Source organism: Dendrobates tinctorius, unplaced genomic scaffold, assembly GCF_039654945.1.
Source record: "Dendrobates tinctorius isolate UK_male_01 unplaced genomic scaffold, ASM3965494v1 ptg000014l, whole genome shotgun sequence".
NCBI classification, from domain to species: Eukaryota; Metazoa; Chordata; class Amphibia; order Anura; family Dendrobatidae; genus Dendrobates; species Dendrobates tinctorius.
Window position 1 is genome coordinate 19,379,276 of NW_027361682.1, and position 25,700 is coordinate 19,404,975.

Here is a 25,700-nt window from a genome sequence, read left to right on the forward strand (position 1 = left end):
GCAGAATATGTTAGCACTATATAAAAATAAAGATTATTATTAACAATATTTTCTTTGAAAACTAGGTGTAAATGACAGAGCAATTCTCTTTGTAAAAGCTGATGTTAAATTCGCAATGCAATTGCACTGCATTACACTCGTCCGACTTTGTAGAACCAAAAGCGCACAGATTTTAAAATCGCTAGTGTGACTCCAGCTAGTGGCTTATTTCGGTGCATAATGTTTAAAAGGTAAGTGCTGCCCCCAGGTGGACACGCGGTGTATGAGGAGGTATGTGTGTGGCATCGCAGATATGAGGACCCCGACAATAATAAAATGGCAGGGGGACTTGAAAGGCCGTGGTTTCATCTAAGAAGAAATTCTCATAGTCAACGACAAACCCTTTATTTTGCTCTTTACACTACTTTAGAGGCAAACTTTAGGGTGTGTTCACATGTTCAGGTTTTTAGACACAGTTTGTAAATTCAAAGCCATGAATTGATTCAAAAGTCAGGGAAATGTAAGGCCCAGTTGATTCTATTTCTTGTTTTTTTTTTTTTTTCTTGCTCTGTTTGCACCTTGTGTCACATGTTAGTCTCCATATGCAGAAAAAATAAATAGATTTTGTACTCCATTTGGATACCAGAGCACCAGTGCAAAAAAAAAATCAGCAGCAAATCCATGGATAACGCAAACCGTGCCCATGTTGTCAAGGAAACGTAGAAGATGGAATGGAAAAGCTGACGTAAAAACTCCATGCAAATAAAAATGCTTAAACACGTTTACTCAAACTTTTTACATATTAAAAAAAAAGTGAATATATAGACGAGAGCCAAGAGGAGCAGGGAACGGAAGGTTCAATCTTTAGCGTAATACAGAGAACATAATACATGCAATGTAAAATGCAGCTACACATCAGGCACTGTCACATAGAGCAGGATCGCGCTCTGGAATTGTAATATAGAGCGGGAGCTCGCCCCGACACTTTAATATAGAGGGGGATCTCACCCTGACACTAATATAGAGCTGGACCTCGCAGCGGCACTGTCACGTAGAGCAGGATCGCGCTTCAGTGTTGTAATATAGAGCGGGATCACGCTCATGCACTGTAATATACAGCGGGACCTCGCCCCGGCATTGTCACAGAGTGGGACCTTGCCCTGACGCTGTAATATAGAGGGGGACTTCGCTCCGACACTGTAATATAGAGCTGGACCTTGCAACGGCACTATCACGTAGATTGAGATCGCGCTACGGCACTTTATTGTAGAGCGGGACCTCGTCCTGACACTAATATAGAGGGGGACTTCACTTCAGCAGTGTAATACCTGACACTAATATAGAGGGGGACCTCACTTCGGCAGTGTAATATAGAGCGGGACCTCGCTCTGACACTGTAATATAGAAGGGGACCTCGCTCAGGCATTGTAATGTAGAGCCGGACCTCGCCCCGGGACTGTCACGTACAGCGGGATCACGCTCCAGCGTTGTAATATAGAGCGGGACCTTGCCCTGATACAGTAATATAGAGGGGGGGACCTCGCCCTGACACAGTAATATAGAGGGGGGGACCTCGCCCTGACACTGTAATATAGAGGGGGACCTCGCCCTGACACTGTAATATAGAGGGGAACCTCGTCCTGGAACTGTAATATAGCGGGGGACCTCGTCCTGGAACTGTAATATAGCGGGGGACCTTGTCCTGGAACTGTAATATAGAGGGGGACCTTGCCCCGGCGCTGTAATATAAAGGAGGACTTCGCCCCGGCACTGTAATATAGAGGGGAACCTCGCCCCGGCACTTTAATATAGAGATGGACTTCGCACTCGCAATCGTCACGTAGAGCGGGGATCGCGCTCTGGCACTGTAATATAGAGGGGGACCTTGCACTGGCAATGTAATATAGACGGGGACCTCGTTCCGGAACTGTAATATAGAACGGCACTTCGCTCCGGCACTGTAATAGAGAGGGGAATCATGCTCCGCCACTGTAATATAGAGCGGGACCTCGCTCTGGCACTGTAATAGAGAGTGGGACCTTGCTCCGGCACCATAATAGAGAGCGAGACCTTGCTCTGGCACCGTAATAGAGAGCGGGACCTTGCTCCGGCACCGTAATGGAGAGCGGGACCTTGCTCTGGCACCGTAATAGAGAGCGGGACCTTGCTCTGGCACCGTAATAGAGAGCGGGACCTTGCTCCGGCACCGTAATAGAGAGCGGGACCTTGCTCCGGCACCGTAATAGAGAGCGGGACCTTGCTCCGGCACCGTAATAGAGAGCGGGACCTTGCTCTGGCACTGTAATAGAGAGCGAGACCTTGCTCTGGCACTGTAATAGAGAGCGGGACCTTGCTCTGGCACTGTAATAGAGAGCGAGACCTTGCTCTGGCACAGGCACCGTAATAGAGAGCGGGACCTTGCTCTGGCACCGTAATAGAGAGCGGGACCTTGCTCTGGCAACGTAATAGAGAGCAGGACCTTGCTCCGGCACCGTAATAGAGAGCGAGACCTTGCTCCGGCACCGTAATAGAGAGCGGGACCTTGCTCCGGCACCGTAATAGAGAGCGGGACCTCGCTCTGGACCGTAATAGAGAGGGGGATCGCGCTCCAGCACTGTACTGAGTTCAGGAGTCTAGTACACTTATATCATACAGAAGGGCCATTGTGACCACTGGGTACATTATAGATATAGTTTTCAAAACCTCTGCTATTCAGTAAAGTGTATTTCAGGCCATCTGATATGTGCTCGGTGCTGAGCGATGCCGCTGGCTCGCATATTCTCCGCTCAGGTGCTTCTTCTTCCTATGGGTCTTGCTCTTTCGCCAGCTCAATGAACACCTTGTATAGAGGTAGAAGAGGCTGTGTGAGGACATAGAGCTGAAAATGTGCCCACGCCTCCCCCATTTATGGTAAGACAGGACTAGGTTACCTGCTCCAGGGTGGGCTGAGAGAAGCTGTATTCTTCTATGTTATAGGCTTGCTTAGCTGTGGAGGGGATGACGCAGATTATTACACTTCATCAGTAATTTGTTGTGCCCTTCCCAAATCTGAAAAGCTCCAGTAAGTGACATTGTAAAAAGCACAGATAAAGGGTTGGCTCCTCTGCTAGAAATGGACTATGTATAGAATTGCAATAGTCACATGATTGGATTGAGCTGCAATACCACACAAAGCCCATAGACAAGGGTGGCACTGTTTCCTAGAGCGTATTGGACCTGACAGCATAACTATCGCTATGTGACTGAGATCTTATACCTTCCTCCAGGAGAAAAAAGGCGTGCGACAAGGTGCCCACATCTTCCTTTGGTATCTGGTAGGCCAGCAATGAGGAGAATCTGCAGGAATAGAGCAGGAGCTTATGTAATATCAGCGCTCAGCTATTCCGCGCTGGTCACTAGCCATTACTCACACATTCTGCCCCCTAGTCCTCATGTTAGGCCGGGGTCACACTTGCGAGTGTGATGCGAGTCTCTCGCATCAATACCGGACACTGCCACCAGCACTCGAGACCGGAGTGTGCGGCTGCATAGAAATACATGCAGCCACACACTCCAGTCTCGAGTGCCGGGTATTGATGCGAGAGACTTGCGCGAGTTTCTCGCACCACACTCGCAAGTGTGACCCCGGCCTTACTGTTGATATATGTGTGTATTGAGTGTGATCAATGATATCAGTTCACAAACAATCCTTTTGTCATATATTTTTCAGATTTCTGCTATTTCTTGTTTTTGTACCAAATTTACATTATCAAGAAATAAGGGAGAAACGAAGAGGAGGAGGATCTGACTACAGATGGAATGTTTGTAGTCTGTAACCATGGCAATGCATAGAATGCGACAGAAAGGTTCTAATGGTAGCAATGAAAAAAACAGCAAAATATAGAGGGTCTAGATTGGGGTAAAGTTGACAGATTTGGAGAGAGAAAATTTGCTCATTACATACAATGGAGAGAATCCTATCAAGAAGATATGAGATGCAGTCAAAGATGTCAATAATGTATCTTATATTATGGAATTAGCAATCATAATGAATCCCCTATGGTGCCAACCTCCGCTGGTAGGAAGGGACACTGAGGCAAAGTTTCTGTCTCCCTTAGAATTTTTTAGTATTGGAATAGTAAACTACCAAACTCGCTGTTTTAGGACACATGCTATTGAATGTTGCGTTTATGCTAACAAAAGTTATATTGGGTTTTTGTTTTCTGTTGGCATATCTAACGGTAGCTATGCCCCAGAAGGAGCCTCACCTGTCCTGTCGCGCTGCGTGAGGAAACAGCTGCATCATTTTAGTGTGGATCTCCTCCGGCTCCTGGGAATCTTTCACTTTGATCTCCAGGAGATAGTCTTTGCCAAATTTGCTCTTGAGTTCCCGTATAGATCCGATGCATCTGGGAAGAAAAGAAGCCATCTATTTGTTACACAGCACCAGATCTGTATACGAGCGGCCACACGAATCTTGTCCATCTGTAAAGTGCACTAACGTTTTTTTTTGTTTTTGTACTTTCCCATGTTACTAAGATGTGTCAGAAAATGAGAAAAGCTTCGAAGTGCAACACAAAAAGGTCTATTAGGGCAGCACAGTGGTTAGCACTGCAGCCTTGCAGCGCTGGAGTCCTTGGTTCAATCCCACCAAGGACAACATCTGCAAGGAGTTTGTATGTTTTCCCTGTGTTTGCGTGGGTACTCTGGTTTCCTCCCACATTCCAAAGACATACAGATAGGGAATATAGATTGTGAGCCCCATCGGGGACAGTGATGATAATGTGTGCAAACTGTAAAGCGCTGCGGAATATGTTAGTACTGTATAAAAATAAAGATTATTATTATTCCAATTCAGCAGACTTAGAAGTGGCCAACAAGTAGCAAAGGAAAAAAGTGAACTGCATAGACGTTCGAAGAATTTTTAAATAAACTGCAGCGCTTCTGCAGACCTACGTGTCTCCATAGTAACAGACTACAAACAAGCCTTGTGTAGTCTGACCCTGTAGTCACATTTTGTCCATATTTCCACTACTTCTTGCTAATGTACCAAATGGATGTTGGCAAGAAGTAAGGGACAAATGATCTGACTACACACGATTGTAGTCTGTTTCCATGATAACACATAGATGCTGTAGACACAAGACATTTTTTTTAATTTAAATAAAATAAATGTGGATGGACATAACCTGCACTAATCTCCATTATCAAGCTTTCAGCTTCTGATTTACCTGAGTTTTCCAGAAATGATAATGGCGACCCGGTCGCACACAGCCTCTGCCTCCTCCATGTAGTGGGTGGTCAATATCGCCCCGCGCTCCTTGTTTTTGAAAGCTGCTCTGATGGCTCTCCTTAGTGTAAGAAGAAAGGTAAACGCTAATGACGTGGAGCTGTTAGGTGTTGAGTTGGGATTGTCAGATTTTTAGTTTTTTTTGCCTCCTTTCTTACCAGAGCCGCTGTTGACCTCTGGGGTCCAGCCCTGTAGAGGGTTCGTCCAGGAGAACGATGGTGGGATTACCAAGCATGCTAATAGCAAAACACACCTGAAATGGAAAGCAACAGATCTCATGGTACCTCAGAACTAAAATTCATTGAAATATCTTGGCTTAAATGAGTCCAAGTGGCGGTCCTAATCCATGAATGACAGATCACATAAGGCATGAGACAGCCCTCTGGACTCTTCTAAGTCCAGACTTTTGCAGCTGCTCTTGCGACAGATCCAGGATCCCCACACTGCTGCAAAATAGTGCTGCCTTTTGTATTTTTTGTGTGTGAGATTTTCTCCCTCTGATCTGATAATACCTGTGTGAACACAAAACTGGGATTTCTGACCTAAGCGGTGCTCACCTTTCTGCACACTCCAGCTGATAACTTCTTGGCTGCTTTTCCCATCTGGTCTTTCAGATCCAAAGCATCGGAAACACTGAGACGTCAGAAGCAGAAAGTGAAGTTAATTAAAAAGTTTCTGCAACTTTCTCACATACTTTGTGTTTCTATTCCTCACCGTGATCGAGACCTCTTCTGCCTGTCTGTGAATGGAAAGAGGCTGAAAGTTCCTCCTGATTTTAGGATGGATTTTCATTCAAACTCCTTGGCACATATAGACGTAACATTACTTCCTCATAAGGGGGTGCGCTGCCATCATTATATGGCGATGGGCTACCATGGCAAGTGGAACACTATGATTCTGATATCTATAACTTTGTATGTAACCCCTTCTCATGTACAGATCCATGGAATTAATGGTGCTATATAAATAAATAAATAATAAAATTCTGTACCATTTTGGGCCCAGTGTATAGATCAAGTGATCAAATGATTGCAGTCAACAGGATGCAATACAGAGAGACTGGAAAAGTCACAGAAAGGTAAAGATGTGGACATTCTTTGGGCATATCCCACAATGATGACCGCTTCCTTGTGAACAATGCCCTTCTGAATCGGGTGATGAATGCCACACAACTACTGGCACATTTAAGGGAGGTGAGAGGCACCCAAGTGTCATGTGTGAGACCATTTGAAACCATTTACATCAAGTGGTCTGCGTGCTAGACGACCTACAAGGGTACCTGACCACACCACCAGGCACAGGTGTCATAGTCTTCCATGGGCCAGGGAGCAGGTACGCGGACGAGGGATCTCAGTGCTGTTCACGGATGAAAGCAGATTCACACTTAGCAGAAATGGCTGCCAACAATGTTGGATACGTCAAGGAGAGCCCTATACATCAGCCACTGTTGTCTCCAGATGAGACTTTGTTGGTGGTGTTACATTGTGGGCAGGTGTGTCTAGTCAATTCAAAACTGCCCTACACTTTGTGAATAGTACAGTGACAACCTCTACTACTTGAATAACATCATTAACCTAGTCATCGTCCATCTGCCATGAATAGCACAGGCCTAATTTCATCTTCACGAACAATTTTCCAGCTCATTGAGGTTGCATCATTACAGAACGACTGCTGGAGTCTGAGGTACCTCAAATGGATTGGCCTTCACTTTCCAGACCTGAATCCCATAGAAAACCTATGGAACTAGCTGAGTCGCCGTGTAAAGACTCTTAAGGCCGGGGTCACACAAGAGAGAAATATGGACGAGTGAGAGGCGTAAAAACCACGCATTGCACACGGACCAATGATTCTCTATGGGGCAGCTCCCATTAGCCGTATATTTCTCACTCAAATTCTATGGTCCGTACCAATCGCAGCATGCTGCGATTGTCAGCGTTCTACGCCCGTAGTATGCCAATGCTAGTCTATGGGTGCGCAAAAACAATGCATTACACACGGACCACACGTGTGACTTGCGAGAAATACGCAGGACTTTGGCAGGTGCCAGAAAATGGGCCAACCAATAATCAGGAAGCTTAGACATGCTAATTAGCTCAAAAAGTACTCCAGACATCCAGGAAGTACGCCTCCACGGAGCATCATGGCACCCTACTACCTCAATGTGGAGATGCTTATTGTATTAGTGCAGGAGCGGCTGGAAATCTGGGACCAACGTGATGCCCATTATCTCAGCCGGGCAAGAAAGGAGGTGTCATGGAGGCGAATATGTCGCCAGATGTTCCATGATTTTGGTGACCGGCCACGTGAGGAGCAGCAGCAAATGAGTAAGTACTACCAAAAAAGGGTTTAAAGGTACCTCACATCAAAAAAGCCATTTGGATTAAGGCCCCCTCCCCCCTTCCTGTGCTTGGACTTTTTGCCTCTTGAGGCGTGTAGATTTTTATTTGAACCATTGTTTTACCCTGACTTAATTGGTCCCTGTCCACAAGCTCCTCATCCTCCTAGGCAACCAATTTAGGAGTAGTTACTTGACCCCTGAGCTATTGTGACACTGTATCTGGCCTGGATGCCCCAATTATATATGCCACCCTGGGTAGAAAGCACACCCTAGAAGGCCACCTGACTATGTTACTTTTTGTAAAGGTAATTTTGCAAATTTGTGAAATGTACAATATTTTCTCTCACATTGCAGTTGAGGATGTGATGAGATGCTGGCGCAGCATCCGCGACCAGTACAGGCGGGAATGTCAGCAGCGGGCCAGGAGTGGTGATGCGGGCCACACAAAGCGCAAATATGTTTATTATGATCGCCTCTTCTTCCTGGCTCCAATTCTGGATCTGAGACCATAAGTATATACCTCACACCACATTACACAGATACTTTACAGGGCCAAAACTCATGTTTTGAATTTTGGCTATGTTATATTTCATAACAAAACTCAGTCAAACCTTACGGAAAGGGAAACTGGGTCAGATACAGAGTCCATCACAGATCCTTTGGTTGTAGGGGAAGAGGTGGCTGGCCCATCTTCTCCCCCTTCAAGAAGCATGGGTCAAGTTTCTTCCCCTGATAACCCAGCGCCTGCCCTTGCATGTGGACCTGCACCACAAACCCCACCACCAGGACCACATCCACAAGCAGGACTGTCTGCTGCAGCACCATCCGCCATACAGGATGTGCAGGGCAACATCAGCAGCAGCCCAACTGCCCAGCTACAGGGCTCCCCACAGCCTGCTGGACCATCCCGGTGAGGAAGAAGAAGGCGCCAGATCCCTGCCCAAGTTACCCGTACCAATGTTGACACTGGGGTACTGAACTATCTTTCTCGAGTTAATAATGATGATGGGGAGGAGGCGTACTCACGCCACCTGGCCCGGTATCTTCGGTCCCTTCCCCTACGTATTCGAGGATGTTTTCACATCCTGCTTGACGCAAGCACTCACCCCAATACCTCATATGAGTTATTTGAATATCTGGAGAGGTGGAAGCTTTCCCCAAGGAATCTGACGCACCTTAGACCCCCCACACACATGTTTGCTCAATCAGGCTCTGAGGATCCTCCAACACGTGGGCCTACACCTCACCCCCTTCCTCCCCCTACCCAACTTTGCCCACAGCAGCCACATATGTCTGCCTCTAGCCAACCTCATCAATATGGCCACTTGTTACCACCCAGTGTTTGAGGCTGGTCCCAACCTGGTGTGGGACGACATGGCTATTTTGGTGGGTATGAGACACGGGCCTACCAGCCCCAACAAGAGGCCCCACTCCAGTTTCAGTCAGCCCAGTACCCACCACAATCACAGGAGGCAGTACACTACCCACATCATAGGCAACAGTATGCCCCCACACAGGACGTTGGCCAAGTTGGGCAAAATAGCCAGCAGCAAACAGGCTGGTCGTCCGCCTTCTCCTCCCCCGACCTACCACCATTTGTAATGTTGGAATATTGTTCTTGCATAATTTAGTGCTTTTGTTTTATTGGGTTCAGCAAATGTGTTGGTTGTAACTTTGCAAATCTGCAAAAATGCCACTTTGGCCCATTGCCACATTTACCATATGGCTATAATATGGGTTGAAAAAAATCCCCCCCAAAAATGGCAAAAGTAAAAATTTGTCAACACTATTTTACGTCTCTGTCTCAATTATGGAAAAAGTTCACAACATACTAACATATGCTTACCAAGGCAATTACACAGTGTGAGAAACAGTTTTGAAATATATATATTAACACAGACAAAAAGCAAAAATTTATAACAGACACAGCATGCTCTTGCTAAGAAGTTTCCCCCTCAGGTGACATAAAATAATTTGTGAAAATATTACGCACTTTGAGACCAGAAAGCGGTCTACGTTGAGGGTTGACATGTGGTCTCGCCCTACGCACAACACCAGCAGAGGAAGAACAATCATGTATCCTGGTGAAGTTATGAAGAACGACACATGCTTTGATTACTTCATTCACATTTTGTTCACTCAGCTGAATGGCAGACTGGAGTACCCGTCATTTGGCACAAAGAATGCCAAAGGAACACTCCACCAGTCGCCGAGCACGTGATAGGCGCAAGTTAAAAATTCTGCGCCGGTGGTCCAGGTAGCGCCAGGGATATGGCCTCATTACATTGCGCGTTAACTAAAACGCCTCATCTGCCACAAGGACATAAGGGACTGATTCTTGAGTTGAGCCTGGTAGCTGGCGTGGGGGGGGGTAGATCCAACTGGTTGGTGCGTAGCCGCCGACCCATAATGGAAGTATTGAAGACTCTTGAGTCTCCTGTCCTTCCATAGGCCCTAATGTCGACAATTATAAACTTGTATTGAGGGTCTACCAGAGCCAACAATACAACAGAAAAAAATTGCTTATAATTGAGGAATTGGGAGCCTGAGTTCGGCAGCTTACGCACCCGGATATGTTTGCCATCCAGGGCTCCAATACAATTTGGAAACTGGCATTCCTTCTCAAAGTCCCTTGAGATCCTCAACCAGTCTTCCATCCTGGGCTCGGGCATGACGAGTTGATGTAGTCTTGACCAGATTTCACTACATGTCGACCTGTATGGTAGATCTTCCAATGAGAAACTCATGGTGGAGGGCGGCATAAGACAGGCCAGTGGACAGGAAGCTGAAGAACAACAGAAATGTTACATTTAGAATCCAAAACTGAGAAAAACAACAGCTACATAACAAAACGTTTTTGTTTTCATATCTAATAACACAGGTATTTTTTCAAGCATAATAATTACGTGATATTCAGTATATATTAGACATAACATTCTGGTCTCTAAGTTTAAATATATCTGGACTAAGATGAGGCCAAAAAAACGCACCCCAATCCGAAAATACAAATACTTTGGGCAACATATCATGAACATAGAGAATGTGGTTGTATAGTACATACCGTAATGTGAGTAGAAGTCGCTCCTCTGCAGATATAGCTTTGCGTATCCTTGTGTCCTGAAAGGTTATCCCAGCGCGTACTGTCTCCAAGAGAAGATCAAATGTTGCAAGGCTCATGCTACAGTATTGAAAAATATTTTCCGGATGAGCCCGCAGAAAAGAATAGAGGTGGTGGAAATGACCTCTTGTGAGTCGTTTCCTCAAAAGTGAATAGACCCACATGCGTCTCCTCCGCGGATCCACTATCACTGGGTATGGCTGACCAAAGCGGTGTGACAAAAGCCAGTTGAAGAGAACCTGCTCAGTTGTATTGAAACTCAGACTGTCTGTCATGTTGGCCATACAACACCAACACACCTAGACAAGGCAAGGTCAAAAATGGACAGAATGGAGGCAGCCACCTGTTAAAGAGCCAATAAATAGGGTGTAGGCTGATGATTTAGTTTGCCGGCCTCAAAACCGTTAAATATCCATTTTGCCAGCCTGCGAGAAAATCTTGCCATACGGATTACATACGGATGCTTACATGCGCAAAATACGCGACCACACCTTGATTACGGATTACATACGGAGCACTATTAAGGGGACATTTCTCCGTATTACACATAGAAAGTACGGACCGTATTTTGCTTCGGTTAGTGTGACCCCGGCCTAACTCTGTACCCCAGAACCTCAATGGCCCGAGGGCCACCCTTCAAGAAGAGTGGGATGCCTCAGCAGACAATAACTTGACTGGTGAACAGCATGAAACGTCATTGTAAAGCTGTAATTGATGCTCAAGGCCACATGATAAGTTACTGAGACATTGCCATTTTTTGTTGGGGTATACCCACTACTGTTGTTGGCTTTGGCTTCAATAAATTGTCTGAGATGAGGAAATCACCATTGCATGCTTGTACTTAAATGCTTGACTTTCATGCTAAAATATCACTGTAGCGTCAACTTTTTACGTTTTCCATAAATGTCACCAGAAACCCAAATATCCCTTTAATAATAACTTTCTGTGGGGAGGTGTATAATTTTTATCGTGGGTACACTTCAACTGTTAGAGACAGAATCTAAAAATAAAATCCACAAAATCACATTGTAAGATTTTTAAATAATTAAATTGCATTTTATTGCATTAAATAAGTATTTGATTACCTACCAACCAGCAAGAATTCTGGCTCTCACAGACCTCTGTTTTTCTTTAAGAATCTCTCCTACTCTGCACTCGTTACCAGTAATAATTGCACCTATTGGAACTTGTTATCTGTATAAAAGACAAAATTGTAGACCTGCACAAAGCTGGGTTGGCTACAGGATAATAGGCAAGCAGCTTGGTGAGAAGGCAACAACTGTTGGCACAATTATTAGAAAATTGAAAAAACAAGATGATTGTCAGTCTTCCTTGGTCTGGGGCTCCATGCAAGATCTCGCCTTGTGGGGTAAAGAAGATTTTAAGAGAGGTCAGGAGTCGGTGTGGAACTACATTGGTGGACTTGGTCAATAGCCTGAATAGAGCTGGGACCACAGTCTCAAATGTTACCGTTAGTAACACACTACGCCATCATGGATTAAAATCCTGCAGGGCACGCAAGGTCCCCCTACTCACACCAGCACATGTCCAGGCTCGTTTGAAGTTTGCCAATGACCATGTGGATGATCCACAGGAGGCATTGGAGAACGTCATGTGGTCAGATAAGACCAAAATACAGCTTTTTGCAATCAACTCCACTCGTCGTGTTTGGAGGATGAAGGATGAGTACAACCCCAAAAACTGTCCCTACCGTGAAGCAAGGTGGGGGAAACATACTTTGGGGATGCTTTTCTGCAAAGGTGACAGGATGGCTGCACCGTATTGAAGGGAGGATGGATGGGGTCTTAGATAGTGAGATTTTGGCTAACAACCTCCTTCCCTCAGTAAGAGCATTGAAGATGGGTCATGGACTGTGTCTTTCAGCATGACAATGAGCCGAAACACACAGCCAGGACAACTAAGGAGTAGCTCTGTAAGAAGCATTTCAAGGTCCTGGAGTGGCCTAGCCAGTCTCCAGACATGAACCCAATAGAAAATCTTTGGAGGGAGCTGAAACTCAATGTTGCCCAGTGACAGCCCTGAAAACTGATAGATTTGGAGAAGATCTGTATGGAGGAGTGGGCAAAAATCCCTGCTGCAGTGTGCGCAAACTTGGTCGAGAACTACAGGAAACGTCTGACCTCTGTAATTGAAAACAAAAAGTTCCTATACCAAATATTAAGTTCTGTTATTCTATTGTATCAAATACTTATTTCATGCAATAAAATGCTAATTAGTTATGTAAAAATCATGCAATGTGATTTTCTGGATAATTTTTAAGATTCTGTCTCACAGTTGAAGTATATCTGCGCTTAAAATCACAGCCCTCTCCATTCTTTGTAGGTGGAAAACATGCAAATTCGGAAGTCTATGAAATACTTATGCACAGTGTATGAAATACTTATGCTTGTGCACAGGTTACAACAACGATATGTCCTCCCCTACTGTAATAGTACCGATCCGGGGAATCATGTTACTGCACAAGGAGAACAGTGAAAGCAAACCCTTAAAAGCAATGGCAGAATTGCATGTTTTGCACCATTTTGCAGCACTTGGATTTTTATTCACCCATTTCCTGCTACTTTATATGATAAAGTAAATGGTGTCATTTAAAACTACTGCTCCTCCGGCAAAAGAACAAGCCTAATACGGCTATGTCATTAGAAAAATATAAAAGTTATAACTCTTGGAAGAATGAGAGAGAAAAAAATCAAAGTGCCAAAAATGAAAAATACCCAGTACTGAAAGGTTAGAAGAACAGTCCTTAGGACCATGCAGCCTGGGGGACACAGCCTGTGAATCCCACTAGTTACATGCTACTGTGACATACTGACCTCTAGTGGCCACTTCATATATGTGCAAGCATGGAGAATGCCAAGATTACAGAATACACAGTACATTTATGCTGCCACGTAATGTGCATGCTACCCTTCATATAGGACGCATGATGGCCATTGCTTACCGTCTAATGGCCACATCTGCGTCTTCCTTCCGCAGACCCTTCACAGCAGCATAAATCTCGAGATGTTCACGTACGGTCAAGCTCGGCCACAAGGGGCTCATCTGAGGACAGTAGCCAAGAAACCCAGTGGACTCATCTGTCTTATGGGACACGGGAGATCCGACACCGCACAGCTCTACCTGTAAATAATGATGGATTACTGTACAGCGATGGCGGGCATTGTGTCCATTCTGCACTCCCGCCAATGCAGCTCCTCATCCAATCCTTCCTGTGGCTTTGGTGCTTTCTTTTCTCAGGTGTCACGATGGACGTTCTCTTCCGGATCTTAGGTTGTAGCCGGCATCAACTAGTTCTTGAGTGATGCGACACGGCAATATTCATAACTAGTGATGAGTGCAAGGCCTCGTTACTCGAGTTTGCACAGGGTGCCCGGGTACGCACCGAGTATCGCGGGTGCTGGAGTGACATGTTCGAGTCTACTCGGCCGTTTAGTGGCTGTTAGACAACCACAAAACATGCGGGGATTGCCTGACAAACACGGACATATGAGTGGGGTCCAGCACAAATCCCTGCTTGTTTGTAGTTGTCTAATAGCCACTACACATGCGGCTGGGTAGACTCAAACATGTCACTCCAGCACCCGCGATACTCGGTGCGTACCCGAGCACCCTGGGAAAACTCGAGTAACGAGGACTTGCGCTTATCACTATTCGCCACCAGTGGGGTCTTGTAGGTAAATTTGGCAGGTTTGCTCATTACTACCCACAACCTATCTACAGGATATAGGAGCAGTGTACGCAATTCTCTAATATGGACCTATCACTGCGTCTTTTGTATTTTCCGTTTTTTTCCCCACATTTATCAACCTCTCCGGACCCTGAGCATACTCACATTTCCTGCAGTTGGTTCCTCCTCGCCCGCCAGCACGTACACAGATGTGGTTTTCCCTGCTCCATTGGGTCCTAATAGACCAAGCACCTCACCTTTACATACAAAGACAAGGGGACAATCACTCAGATCATCCTGCACATCAGTCATGGAGGGTAACTTTGCCTTTGGATAATGGAACTATAAAATATTACATTTCAGCAAAGTTGTAAAAATAATCATTGAAACAAACCTTTTTTGACGTGAAATGAAATGTTTCTCATTGCTACTTTGGTCTTTTTCCGGAGCCGGGAGCAGCCCCTCCTGACCAAATATTCTTTGCGCAGGTTGTCGACAATAATCACTGGCTTCTAAAAAGAGAAAGAAGTAGAAAATCATTTCTAGGGCCGGTAATTCCGTTCTAGATACTATTTGCCGATAGGGTGTGTCCTCAACACATGACCAGTTGTTTCAATGGAATGTTTATATTGAATTCAGTATAAATATATATTTATGTAATATATACATTATTATATAATTTATTTTTTCTTAATTATTTTGTCACCGTGTATGAAAAAAAAAAAATCAAATCTAGCAATTTTCTCATCGGCCACAAGGGCTAATGCTGGACTCACGCTTCCAGTTTTCTACAGAAGACTGATTACACCTCTTGTACAGCAGATAGCACCACCAATCAATGATGTCACAGCTCGCCTCCTCCCCTTATTGTACAATAAGTGATAACACCTTTATATACTGATTGCACAGCACCCACCATTCACAATAGATGTCACAGCTCACCTCCTCCTCTTGTACAATGACTGATAACACCTCTGTATACGGTAGATAACACAGGATCCATCATTCACAGTAGCTGATGTCACAGCTCACCTCCTCCTCCTGTACAGTGACTGATAACACCTCTGTATACATAGAGTGACTGCAAATTTTAGCAATAAAGCTGGACAACCCCTTTAAGTAATTCACAGATGACACATTATCTTAAAGAGTAGCCGCATCCAATAAGAGGCACAGGAGAGGTAGTTTAGCTCCTTCCGGAAAGTACGTATTTGCATTATTTCCCCTGTATGACTCCTCAGGGACACCCAGTCTCCACTCTCACACACAACCCTGTCTCTAAAGAGGTGCAATCTCGCAAATCAGCTGATCACTGAGTCCAACTCCTGGAACCCAGCAACCACAAGGTCTGCAGTCTATGAATGATTACCTCTTCTGCACATCTGGAAGCCAACATAGTGTCATCCTCAGGTTCTTCCAGCGCCTCAGAGTTTTCCTTCACTTTGGTTTTCTGCCTGTAGGTTCTAGAATGACAGGAAGAAACCATTTTGCCGAATGATGTGATGAAAGACTGGGGTACTGTTTTTTTTTCTATTAACCTCACCCACTGACTGTATCCTCTGATCACATATTTGTCCAAAACTACAGATGTAGCAGAGCTGAGGGTGTCACTGAACAGTTTCTTGCATGCTAGTTAACCAGTTCAATACCGGTCCATTTTCCCCCATTCATTTATTTTACACATTGTGCTCCAGATAAGATCATAATACACCTTTTGGGAGCATTATAAAATGTAAAAACATTTTTATTTGATTTCCCCTATAACTGGGGCTGATATATTAGCCCCGGTTACAGGACAAATTCAGCCTCCTGATGAAGACTGCAGAGATGATCTATTTCTGTTCAGATCCAGCAGCTCCTGTTCCTTCCCGGCTCCCAGCAATCACATGATCGCAAAACTCGCTAAATTTTTGCACAAAAATGTGGCAACTTCTATATGCCTGTTTTCTGCCATAAAATGAAGAATGATCTATTAACCCCATGATGTTCTTACAGTGACTCTGCTTCATCTGTTCTGTCCTGACCTCACTCATGGGTAATGATATCTGAATCATCTGGAAAATAAGAATTGCACAAAACCTGAAAATTGGATCTCTCCTTATGGTTTTCTTCCCGAAGAACCATTCCAGGCCCCACAGAATCCCGAAGAATAAGATGATATGAATCAAAGGCTGGAAGTGGGAGACAAAGGTGGAGATGTCAATGGAATGATGTAGAAAGCACAAGAACATGGTGAGAACATGCAAGATTCGTGTCCGGTTGGTGCTACTGGTGGTTCTGCACTTGGAAAAACTTCATGGATTCAGAGCAGTCTTCAAGAAAGGAAACATCTGGATTTACCATTGCCCTGTTCCCCCTTGAAGCATGAGGCTGCAGGAGTCGGGTATTGGTATTTTACCAGGACGCCCCCGTGTATAATGTTGGTAGTAAGAAGCATACTCACCATTAAGGCAATGTAGCCATCGACTGCAAAATCTGAATCAGGATCGAGATCGTAAAACATCTGGAGCGAAATAAAAAAAATTCACAGTATAACTAACATGGATATGTGCATGGGAAGCAAAGGGTTACAGCTTTTACCATTGCGTGCATGCCAAAAAGGACTTTTCCATCATATTAACAATCAGCACCCAGCGAACCCAGGCCAGTGCGAAGGGGCAATGCACCCCTCAGTGGCAGATTCCGCCTGCTGTGTACTTTTAGGTCATGTGCACACGCTGCGGTTTTTGCTGCGGATCCGCTGCGGTTTTGGCCCTGCGGAACCGCAGCAGTTCCGCAGACATGGCACTTTACCATGTTAGCCTATAGGTTTTCAAAACCGCAGTGCTCACGCTGCATTTTTTTCCGCGCGGTTTTGCTGCGGTTTTTTTTCCGCAGCATGTCAATTATTTCTGCGGATTCTGCTGCGGTTTCACACCTTTAACATAGTAGAGGTGTGAAACCGCAGGGCAAAACCGCAGGCCAAACCGCAGCAAAACCGCAGGTCACTTTACCTGCGGTTTTACCTGCGGTTCCGCGGGAAAAAACCCGCAGGTGATTCTGCAGTGTGTGCACATAGCCTTAACCTCTTCAGGGTTCGGAAACCATGAACTGTTAAATGAAAAGACATGCTTTGGGCAGCTTTGTTTGAAAGCAGCCCCCTCTTTATAGTTCAAACAACAAGAAAAATACATCAATGCAAAAAATGACAGGAAAGCCAGGAAAAAACTCCCGAAGCTGCTTAGCCTAGGAAAATCTTGTCAAAATAAAGTCGTGATGTGAAAATACCTTTACATTGGCTACATAAATGTGTGTGCTGAATATATGAAAAAAGCACTGGAGCTGAGTGCTGGCTGTGTAATACCGCCAGTATAATCCCTTACATTGGCTTGCAAAAGTATTCACCCACTTGGCTTTTTACCTATTTTGTTACATTGCAATCTGTGTTTAAATACTTTTGTAATCCGATTTGTGTGTGATGCATCAGCACTAAATAGTCTAAGTTGGTGAAGTGAGAAAAATTTAGTCATAAATTAAATTTATGGGACCAAATAACTAAAACTTGGCATGTACATTCAGTTGTGTGAAAAAATATTTTCCCCCTTCCCGATTTCCTATTCTTTTGCATGTTTATCCCGCTTAAACGTTTCAAATCATGAAACAAATGTAAATATTAGAGAAAGATAACACAAGTGAACACAAAATGCAGTTTTTAAATGAAGGTCTTTATTATCAAGGGACAAAAATATCCAAACCTACAGGGCCCTGTGTGAAAAAGTGATTGCCCCTTAAACCTAATAACTGGATGGGCCATCATTAACAGCAACAACTGCAATCCAGCGTTTGCAATAACTGGCAATGAGTCTTTTACAGCGCTCTGGAGGAATTTTGGCCACTCATCTCTGCAGAATTGTTGTAATTCAGTCACATTGGAGGGTTTCCGTGCATGAACCGCCTTTTTAAGGTCATGCAACAGCATCTCATTCAGATTAAGGCCAGGACTTTGACTAGGCCACTCCAAAGTCTTCATTTTGTTTTTTGTTATTTAAGCCATTCAGACGTGGACTTGTTGGTGTGTTTTGGATCATTGTCCTGCTGCATAACCCAAGTGCACTTCATCTTGAGGTCACGAACACATGGCCGGACATTCTCCTTCAGGAGTTTTTGGTTGACAGCAGAATTCATGGTTTCACTTTCTATAGCAAGTCTTCCAGGTCCTGAAGAAGCAAAATAGCTTCAGACCATCATACTGCCACCACAATATTTTATTGTTGGTATGATATTCCTTTTCTGAAATGCTGTGCTACTTCAATGCCAGATGTGATGGGAAATACACCTTCCAAAAAGTTCAACTTTTGTCTCGTCAGTCCACAGAGTATTCTCCCAAAAAGGTTGGTGATCATCAAAATATTTTCTGGCAAAACTCAGAAGAGCCTTTATGTTCTTCTTGCTCAGCAGTGCCTTTCATCTTGGAATCTTGCCATGAAGGCCATTTTTGCCTAGTCTCTTTCTTATGCTGGAGCCATGAACACTGATCTTAATTGAGGGAAGTGAGGCCTGCATTTCTTTGGATGCTGTTGTGGAGTCTTTTGTGACCTCTTTGATGAGTCGTTGCTGTGCTCTTGGGGTAATTTTGGTTGGCCAGCCACTCCTGGGAAGTTCACGACTATGCCATGTTTTCACCATTTGTGGATAATGGCTCTCACTGTGGTTCGTTGGAGTCCCAAAACTTGAGAAAAGGCTTTATAACCTTTTCAAGACTGATAGATCCCAATTAGTTTGTTTCTCATTTATTTCAGAATTGATTTGGTTTGTGGCATGTCTAGCTTTTGAGGATCTTTTTGTCTACTTCACTTTGTCAGACAGGTCATATTTAAGTGATTTCTTGATTGAGAATAGGTGTCGCAGTAATCAGGTCTGGGTGTGGCTAGGGAAATTGAACTCAACTTCCCAAGGAAGTAATAAACCACAGTTAATTTATGTTTTAAGGGGGGTGCAATCATTTTTTAACACAGGGCCCTGTAGGTTTGAATTTCTTTTTGCCTTAAACAAAAAATGCAGTTTCTAAATGAAAGTCTTTATTATTACTTGTGTTATCTTTGTCTAATATTTAAATTTGTTTGGTGATCTGAAACATTTAAGTTTGATAAACATGCAAAAGAATAGGAAATCAGGAAGGGGGCAAACACTTTCACACAACTATATGTATTCACCACTTTAGCAACGAGGTCCCCTAAAATATTCTGGTGCTAGCAATTCCCTTCATAAATCACATGATTAGTGAAAGGAAGTTCCCCTGTGCACAATCTAAGTGTCACATGTCTGTCAGTATATACTCTTTACATTTTCTGAAAGGCCACAGAGGCAGCAACACCATTAAGCAAGAGGCACCACTAACCAAACACCATGAAGACCAAGGAGATCTCCAAACAAGTCAGGGATAAAGTTGTAGAGAAGTACCAGTCACGGTTGGGTTATAAAAAAATATCCCAATCTCTGCTGAACTCCCGGAGGACCATCAAATCCATTATCATCAAATGGAAAGAACATGGTGCCACAACAAACCTGCCAAGAGAGGGCGCCCACCAAAACCCTCATCCTGGACAGAGAGGGCATTAATCAGACAGGCAGCATAGGGACAAAGGATAACCCCGAAGGAGCTGTAAAGTCTGGAGTATCTGTCCATAAGACCACAATAAGACGTACACTCCATAGTGGTGGCCTTTATGGAAAAGTAGTGTGACAGGGTCACTGGGGTCATACATGAGGGGAGATATGTGTCACAAAGATTGCTTTGCTGTGTGATGTGTTTTCTCCAGCATGATATGTGCTGAGAGCAATCCAGTTGCTATATGGGCATGGCTTTCATGGTGCGTAGGTCAGAGATGGGTGGGATGGCTACCCACCATATCTCCTGAATGTCCAGCCAGTTTTTTTTTCCTCTGTGTGTGTGGAGGAAGCAAGCCTCCGGATCATTAGCTTCTGCGAGAACTGTCATATGTGTTGTCCCAGAGGAGCTGGGCAGGACTGTGTATGGACTATTTATTTTCATTTGAGCTGGACAGGTTGTTTTTCTGTTACCATTTTGTTTGTTTTTTTTTGGTTTATGAGTTAATAAACCATTGAGAGACTTTAACCACCCGTGTGCCTGAGTCTACCTCGAGGAGCAGCTAAGCCTGTCAACCCCTCACAGTGGGCAGAAAAAAGCCTTTACTTACACAAAAAAATTGTAAGGTTTATTTTGAGTTTGCCAAAAGACATGTGGGAGACTCCTCAAATGTATGAACGAAGGTGCTGTGGTCAGATGAGACCAAAATTGAAGTTTTTGGACACCAAGATAAACGCTATGTCTGGCACCAAACCAACACAGCTTGTCACCCCAAGAACACCATTCCCACAGTGAAACATGGTGGCAGCAGCATCATACTGTGGGGGATGTTTTTCAGTATCAAGGACAGGGAAAATGGTCTGATTTGAGGGGAAGATGGGATGGTGCAAAATACAGGGATTTTGGATATTCTTAAGCAAAACCTTTTTCAGTCTGTCAGTGATTTGAGACTGGGACAGAGGACCTCCTTCCAACAAGATAATGACCCAAAGCATACTGCTAAAGCAACACTCGAGTGGTTAAGGGGAAATGTGTAAATATTTTGGTGTGGCCCAGTCAAAGCCCAGACCTTAATCCAATTGTGAATCTGTGGTCAGACTTGAAGATTGTTGTTCACCAGAGGAAACTATCTAACTTGAAGGAGCTGGAGCAGGTTTGTCTAGAGGAATGGGCAAAAAACCCCGCTGGTGCCTTGCAGGTGTAATTACCGCAAAGCGAGGCTCTGCAAAATACTGACTTTAGGGGTGTGAATAGTTATGCACACTGAAGTTTTCAGTTAGTTTGTTTTCTTGTTTGCTTCATAAAAAGAAAGCCAAATGTTCACAGGTGTAGACATGTCCTTTATATGAACTGATACAAACCCTAAAAAAAACCCTGTGAAATTCCATGTTGTGAGGTAGCAGCCATGCTTGTATTTTAATGAAACAAATAAAGAAAATTTTGGATTTTACTCCTTGAGCTGGACTTTCCTTTTTCTGTGAAGAATTCCAAGACGTCCAAGTGGAGACGTGTCCTTGCTCGGTCCTTGCTGCAGCATCAATGAGGGGTGAGCTGAACTAAATCCTTTTTTTTCCCCCAATGTGTCCCTTCTGGTACCCAACCTCCCCCCATCCCCAGCAGTGCCAACAGCAGGCTTATGACAGACAGTGACCTACTTAAGACCCCCAAGTCTTTACTTTTAAGACATTCTGCCGGTAGATCAGTACTTTTACAGTGCACTGTAATATTACAGTGTTGCAGTGCACTGTACAAGTGATTGCTGGGATTTGACAAAAAAAAAAAATATATAAAAAAGTTCATAATGACCTTTTCCCAAAACGTAAATAAAAAAACAAAAACATTGTGTTTCTTTGTGAGTAAGTGAACTAATAAAATATCAGAATATTTATCCCATACTGTGAATGCTGAAGCACAAAAAAAAAACTGAAATCACATTATTGTTGTCTTTTTGCCAAGCAAAAAAATAAAAGGAAAAGAAACAAGACAGCGATATGGATCACGAAGTGTTAATGATAAGCTACCTGGCACTGCACACTGCTGTGGGAAAAAAAATCCTGGACCAGTGGGATCAGAGATATTTCTTATGTTTCAGATCTCACTTACTGTGTTCTGTATGATTCCCCATAGGCTGCTGCTGGGAAAGAGGAAGGTATACAGCAGCATCTCCCCAGGAATGAATTTGGAGATTATGTCCTCTAGCATCCAGGGAAGAAGGGCGGACTGAAGGAGAGAAGAATGAAATGACATATTGTAATGGAATTGCTTTATAAGGAATTGTCCAACATTAGTAATATGGGGGGGGGTTGAGGATGCAGGGAGGCTGGATCCTTTGGTCAATAGTACATAGATGCCATATACAGCTCCATCTTGTATTTTGTGGATGATCGTCAAGTTACCGGGGGTACAGAGGTTACCGATTCACCCAAGGTCCAAAGGGGTCATACATCACAGCAGAGGTATGACATTATACAAAACTTGCTATGAACCCGTTCTAGGCCCGGGTTGCGAGCATTTTTATTGGTATATGGACTCCCATCCTGGTATGTGCTGCCCCCCTCCTATCCTGTTGTGCATGGCACCCCTCATCCCTATCCTGGTATGCATGGTACCCTCACCCGCCCAATCCTGGTAAGCATGGCACCCTATTCCTCATCCTGGTATGCATTGTCCCCTCACCCCCCCAATCCTGGTATGCATGGTAACCCCTTATCCCTATCCTGGTATGTATGGTCCCCTCACCACCCTATCCTGGCATGCATGGTACCCCCTTATACCTATCCTGGTATGCATGGTTCCTCACCCCCCAATCCTGGTATGCATGGTCCTCTCACCCCCCAATCCTGGTATGCATGGTCCTCTCACCCCCCTATCCTGGTATGCATGGTCCTCTCACCCCCCTATCCTGGTATGCATGGTACCCCCTTATACCTATCCTGGTATGCATGGTCCCTCACCCCCCAATCCTGGTATGCATGGTATCCCCCTTATCCCTATCCTGGTATGCATGGTCCCTCACTCCCCAATCCTGGTATGCATGGTCCTCTCACCCCCCTATCCTGGTATGCATGGTCCTCTCACCCCCCTATCCTGGGATGCATGATCCCCTCACCCCCCTATCCTGGTATGCATGGTCCTCTCACTCTTGTATCCTGGTATGCATGGTTCTCTCACCCCCCTATCCTGGTATGCTTGATCCTCTCACCCCCCTATCCTGGTATTCATGGTCCTCTCACCCCCCCTATCCTGGTATGCATGGTCCTCTCACCCCCCCTATCCTGGTATGCATGGTCCTCTCACCCCCCCATCCTGGTATGCATGGTAACCCCTTATCCCTATCCTGGTATGTATGGTCCCCTCACCACCCTATCCTGGTATGCATGGTACCCCCTTATACCTATCCTGGTATGCATGGTCCCTCACCCCCCAATCCTGGTATGCATGGTCCTCTCACCCCCCAATCCTGGTATGCATGGTCCTCTCACCCCCCCTATCCTGATATGTATGGTCCTCTCACCCCCCCATCCTGGTATGCATGGTAACCCCTTATCCCTATCCTGGTATGTATGGTCCCCTCACCACCCTATCCTGGTATGCATGGTACCCCCTTATACCTATCCTGGTATGCATGGTCCCTCACCCCCCAATCCTGGTATGCATGGTCCTCTCACCCCCCAATCCTGGTATGCATGGTCCTCTCACCCCCCTATCCTGGTATGCATGGTCCTCTCACCCCCTATCCTGGTATGCATGGTACCCCCTTATCCCTATCCTGGTATGCATGGTCCCTCACCCCCCAATCCTGGTATGCATGGTATCCCCTTATCCCTATCCTGGTATGCATGGTCCCTCACCCCCCAATCCTGGTATGCATGGTCCTCTCACCCCCCAATTCTGGTATGCATGGTCCTCTCACCCCCCCTATCCTGGTATGCATGGTCCTCTCACCCCCCTATCCTGGGATGCATGATCCCCTCACCCCCCTATCCTGGTATGCATGGTCCTCTCACTCTTGTATCCTGGTATGCATGGTTCTATCATCCCCCCTATCCTGGTATGCATGATCCTCTCACCCCCCTATCCTGGTATTCATGGTCCTCTCACCCCCCCCCCATCCTGGTATGCATGGTCCTCTCACCCCCCCATCCTGGTATGCATGGTCTTCTCACCCCCCAATCCTGGTATGCATGGTCCCCTCACCCCCCAATCCTGGTATGCATGCTACCCCTCACCCCCCAATCCTGGTATGCATGGTCCTCTCACCCCCCAATCCTGGTATGCATGGTCCTCTCACCCCCCTATCCTGGTATGCATGGTCCTCTCACCCCCCCATCCTGGTATGCATGGTCTTCTCATCCCCCAATCCTGGTATGCATGGTCCCGTCACCCCTCAATCCTGGTATGCATGCTACCCCTCACCCCCCAATCCTGGTATGCATGGTCCTCTCACCCCCCAATCCTGGTATGAATGGTCCCCTCACCCCCCAATCCTGGTATACATGGTCCCCTCACCCCCCTTTTCGTGGTATGCATGGTCCCCTCACTCCCCTTTCGTGGTATGCATGGTCCCCTCACCCCTCTTTCGTGGCATGCATGGTCCCCTCACCCCCCTTTCGTGGTATGCATGGTCCCCTCACCCTCCTTTTGTGGTATGCATGGTCTCCTCACCCCCCTTTCGTGGTATGCATGGTCCCCTCACCCCCCTTTTGTGGTATGCATGGTCCCCTCACCCCCCTTTCGTGGTATGCATGGTCCCCTCACCTCCCTTTCGTGGTATGCATGTCCCCTCACCTCCCTTTCGTGGTATGCATGGTCCCCTCACCCCCCTTTCGTGGTATGCATGGTCCCCTCACCCCCCTTTCGTGGTATGCATTGTCCCCTCACTCCCCTTTCGTAGTATGCATGGTCCCCTCACCCCCCAATACTGCTATGCATGGTCCCCTCACCCCGTTATCCTGATATATATGGTCCCCCTCATCCCTATGAAACTACACACATACAAAAAAAACCCATTTATACTCACCCTTCTTTCCTGTGCTCCAGCGCTGTCACATTCCGCTGGAGGCCGGGGGAGGAGTGTGGCGCTGAAGTACGCGCATGCCCATAGCGCTGTCCGGCGCCATATTGCTGAAGACACACTGCAAATGTGTCTTCAGTAAAATGGAGCCGGGCCGTGCTATGCGCATGCGCGATTCCGGCCGCACTCCTGCCCCGGTGTCCGGCCGAGGAGAAGCGCCGCGGCAACGCTCCTCCCGGTCAGGTAAGTATGTAAGTATGGCGACTGAGATCACGGTATGTACGCATACCGCCATCTCTGGGCGCCATACACGCTCCTCACCGCTGGATGCCTCATTCTGTCTGGATCCACACTGCGCAGGCGCGTCGCGCTTGCGCAGTCTATAAAGGTTCCGGACAGAGTGACGCTTAGCCCGTTATATTATAGATAGAGTGATGGCAAATCACAGGAGCTTCCACATCATAGGAGCGCGCAGAACAGGGTTTCAGCTGTACATGTCTTCTCTATTCTGCTAATGACTTACCAGTGCAAAGAATAAGGACCAGCTGTCGTAATGGGTTTTATTCTTCCCCAAAATAAATGCAAATAGGTAAACGTAGAAAACCATCACAGCGCTATATCCAACGATGCTGACGATCTACAGAAACAGAACATAACACATCATATGAACCAAGATTTATATAAGCAACAGAAGAACATGAGCAACT

At 45.6% G+C, this 25,700-nt stretch overlaps 1 protein-coding gene across 3 annotated transcripts in view; it reads right to left on the minus strand.

Annotated features, from left to right (window-relative positions):
* Nucleotides 1–742: 742 nt before the first annotated feature.
* LOC141072675 (ABC-type organic anion transporter ABCA8-like) overlaps nucleotides 743–25,700 on the minus strand; it is a 189,320-nt gene continuing 164,362 nt past the window's right edge. For all 3 annotated transcript variants that reach the window (XM_073559962.1, XM_073559961.1, XM_073559963.1), the window contains 15 exons: nucleotides 25,517–25,630; nucleotides 22,083–22,199; nucleotides 16,836–16,895; nucleotides 16,472–16,563; nucleotides 15,762–15,855; nucleotides 14,787–14,904; nucleotides 14,558–14,649; nucleotides 13,667–13,845; nucleotides 5,806–5,881; nucleotides 5,407–5,501; nucleotides 5,190–5,309; nucleotides 4,227–4,367; nucleotides 3,236–3,315; nucleotides 2,910–2,965; nucleotides 743–2,818 (listed from right to left, as the gene is read on the minus strand). In XM_073559962.1, coding sequence (XP_073416063.1) covers nucleotides 2,783–2,818; nucleotides 2,910–2,965; nucleotides 3,236–3,315; nucleotides 4,227–4,367; nucleotides 5,190–5,309; nucleotides 5,407–5,501; nucleotides 5,806–5,881; nucleotides 13,667–13,845; nucleotides 14,558–14,649; nucleotides 14,787–14,904; nucleotides 15,762–15,855; nucleotides 16,472–16,563; nucleotides 16,836–16,895; nucleotides 22,083–22,199; nucleotides 25,517–25,630 — 1,470 coding nt within the window. In that variant the 3' untranslated portion in view covers nucleotides 743–2,782. The remainder of the gene's footprint in view (nucleotides 2,819–2,909; nucleotides 2,966–3,235; nucleotides 3,316–4,226; nucleotides 4,368–5,189; nucleotides 5,310–5,406; nucleotides 5,502–5,805; nucleotides 5,882–13,666; nucleotides 13,846–14,557; nucleotides 14,650–14,786; nucleotides 14,905–15,761; nucleotides 15,856–16,471; nucleotides 16,564–16,835; nucleotides 16,896–22,082; nucleotides 22,200–25,516; nucleotides 25,631–25,700) is intronic.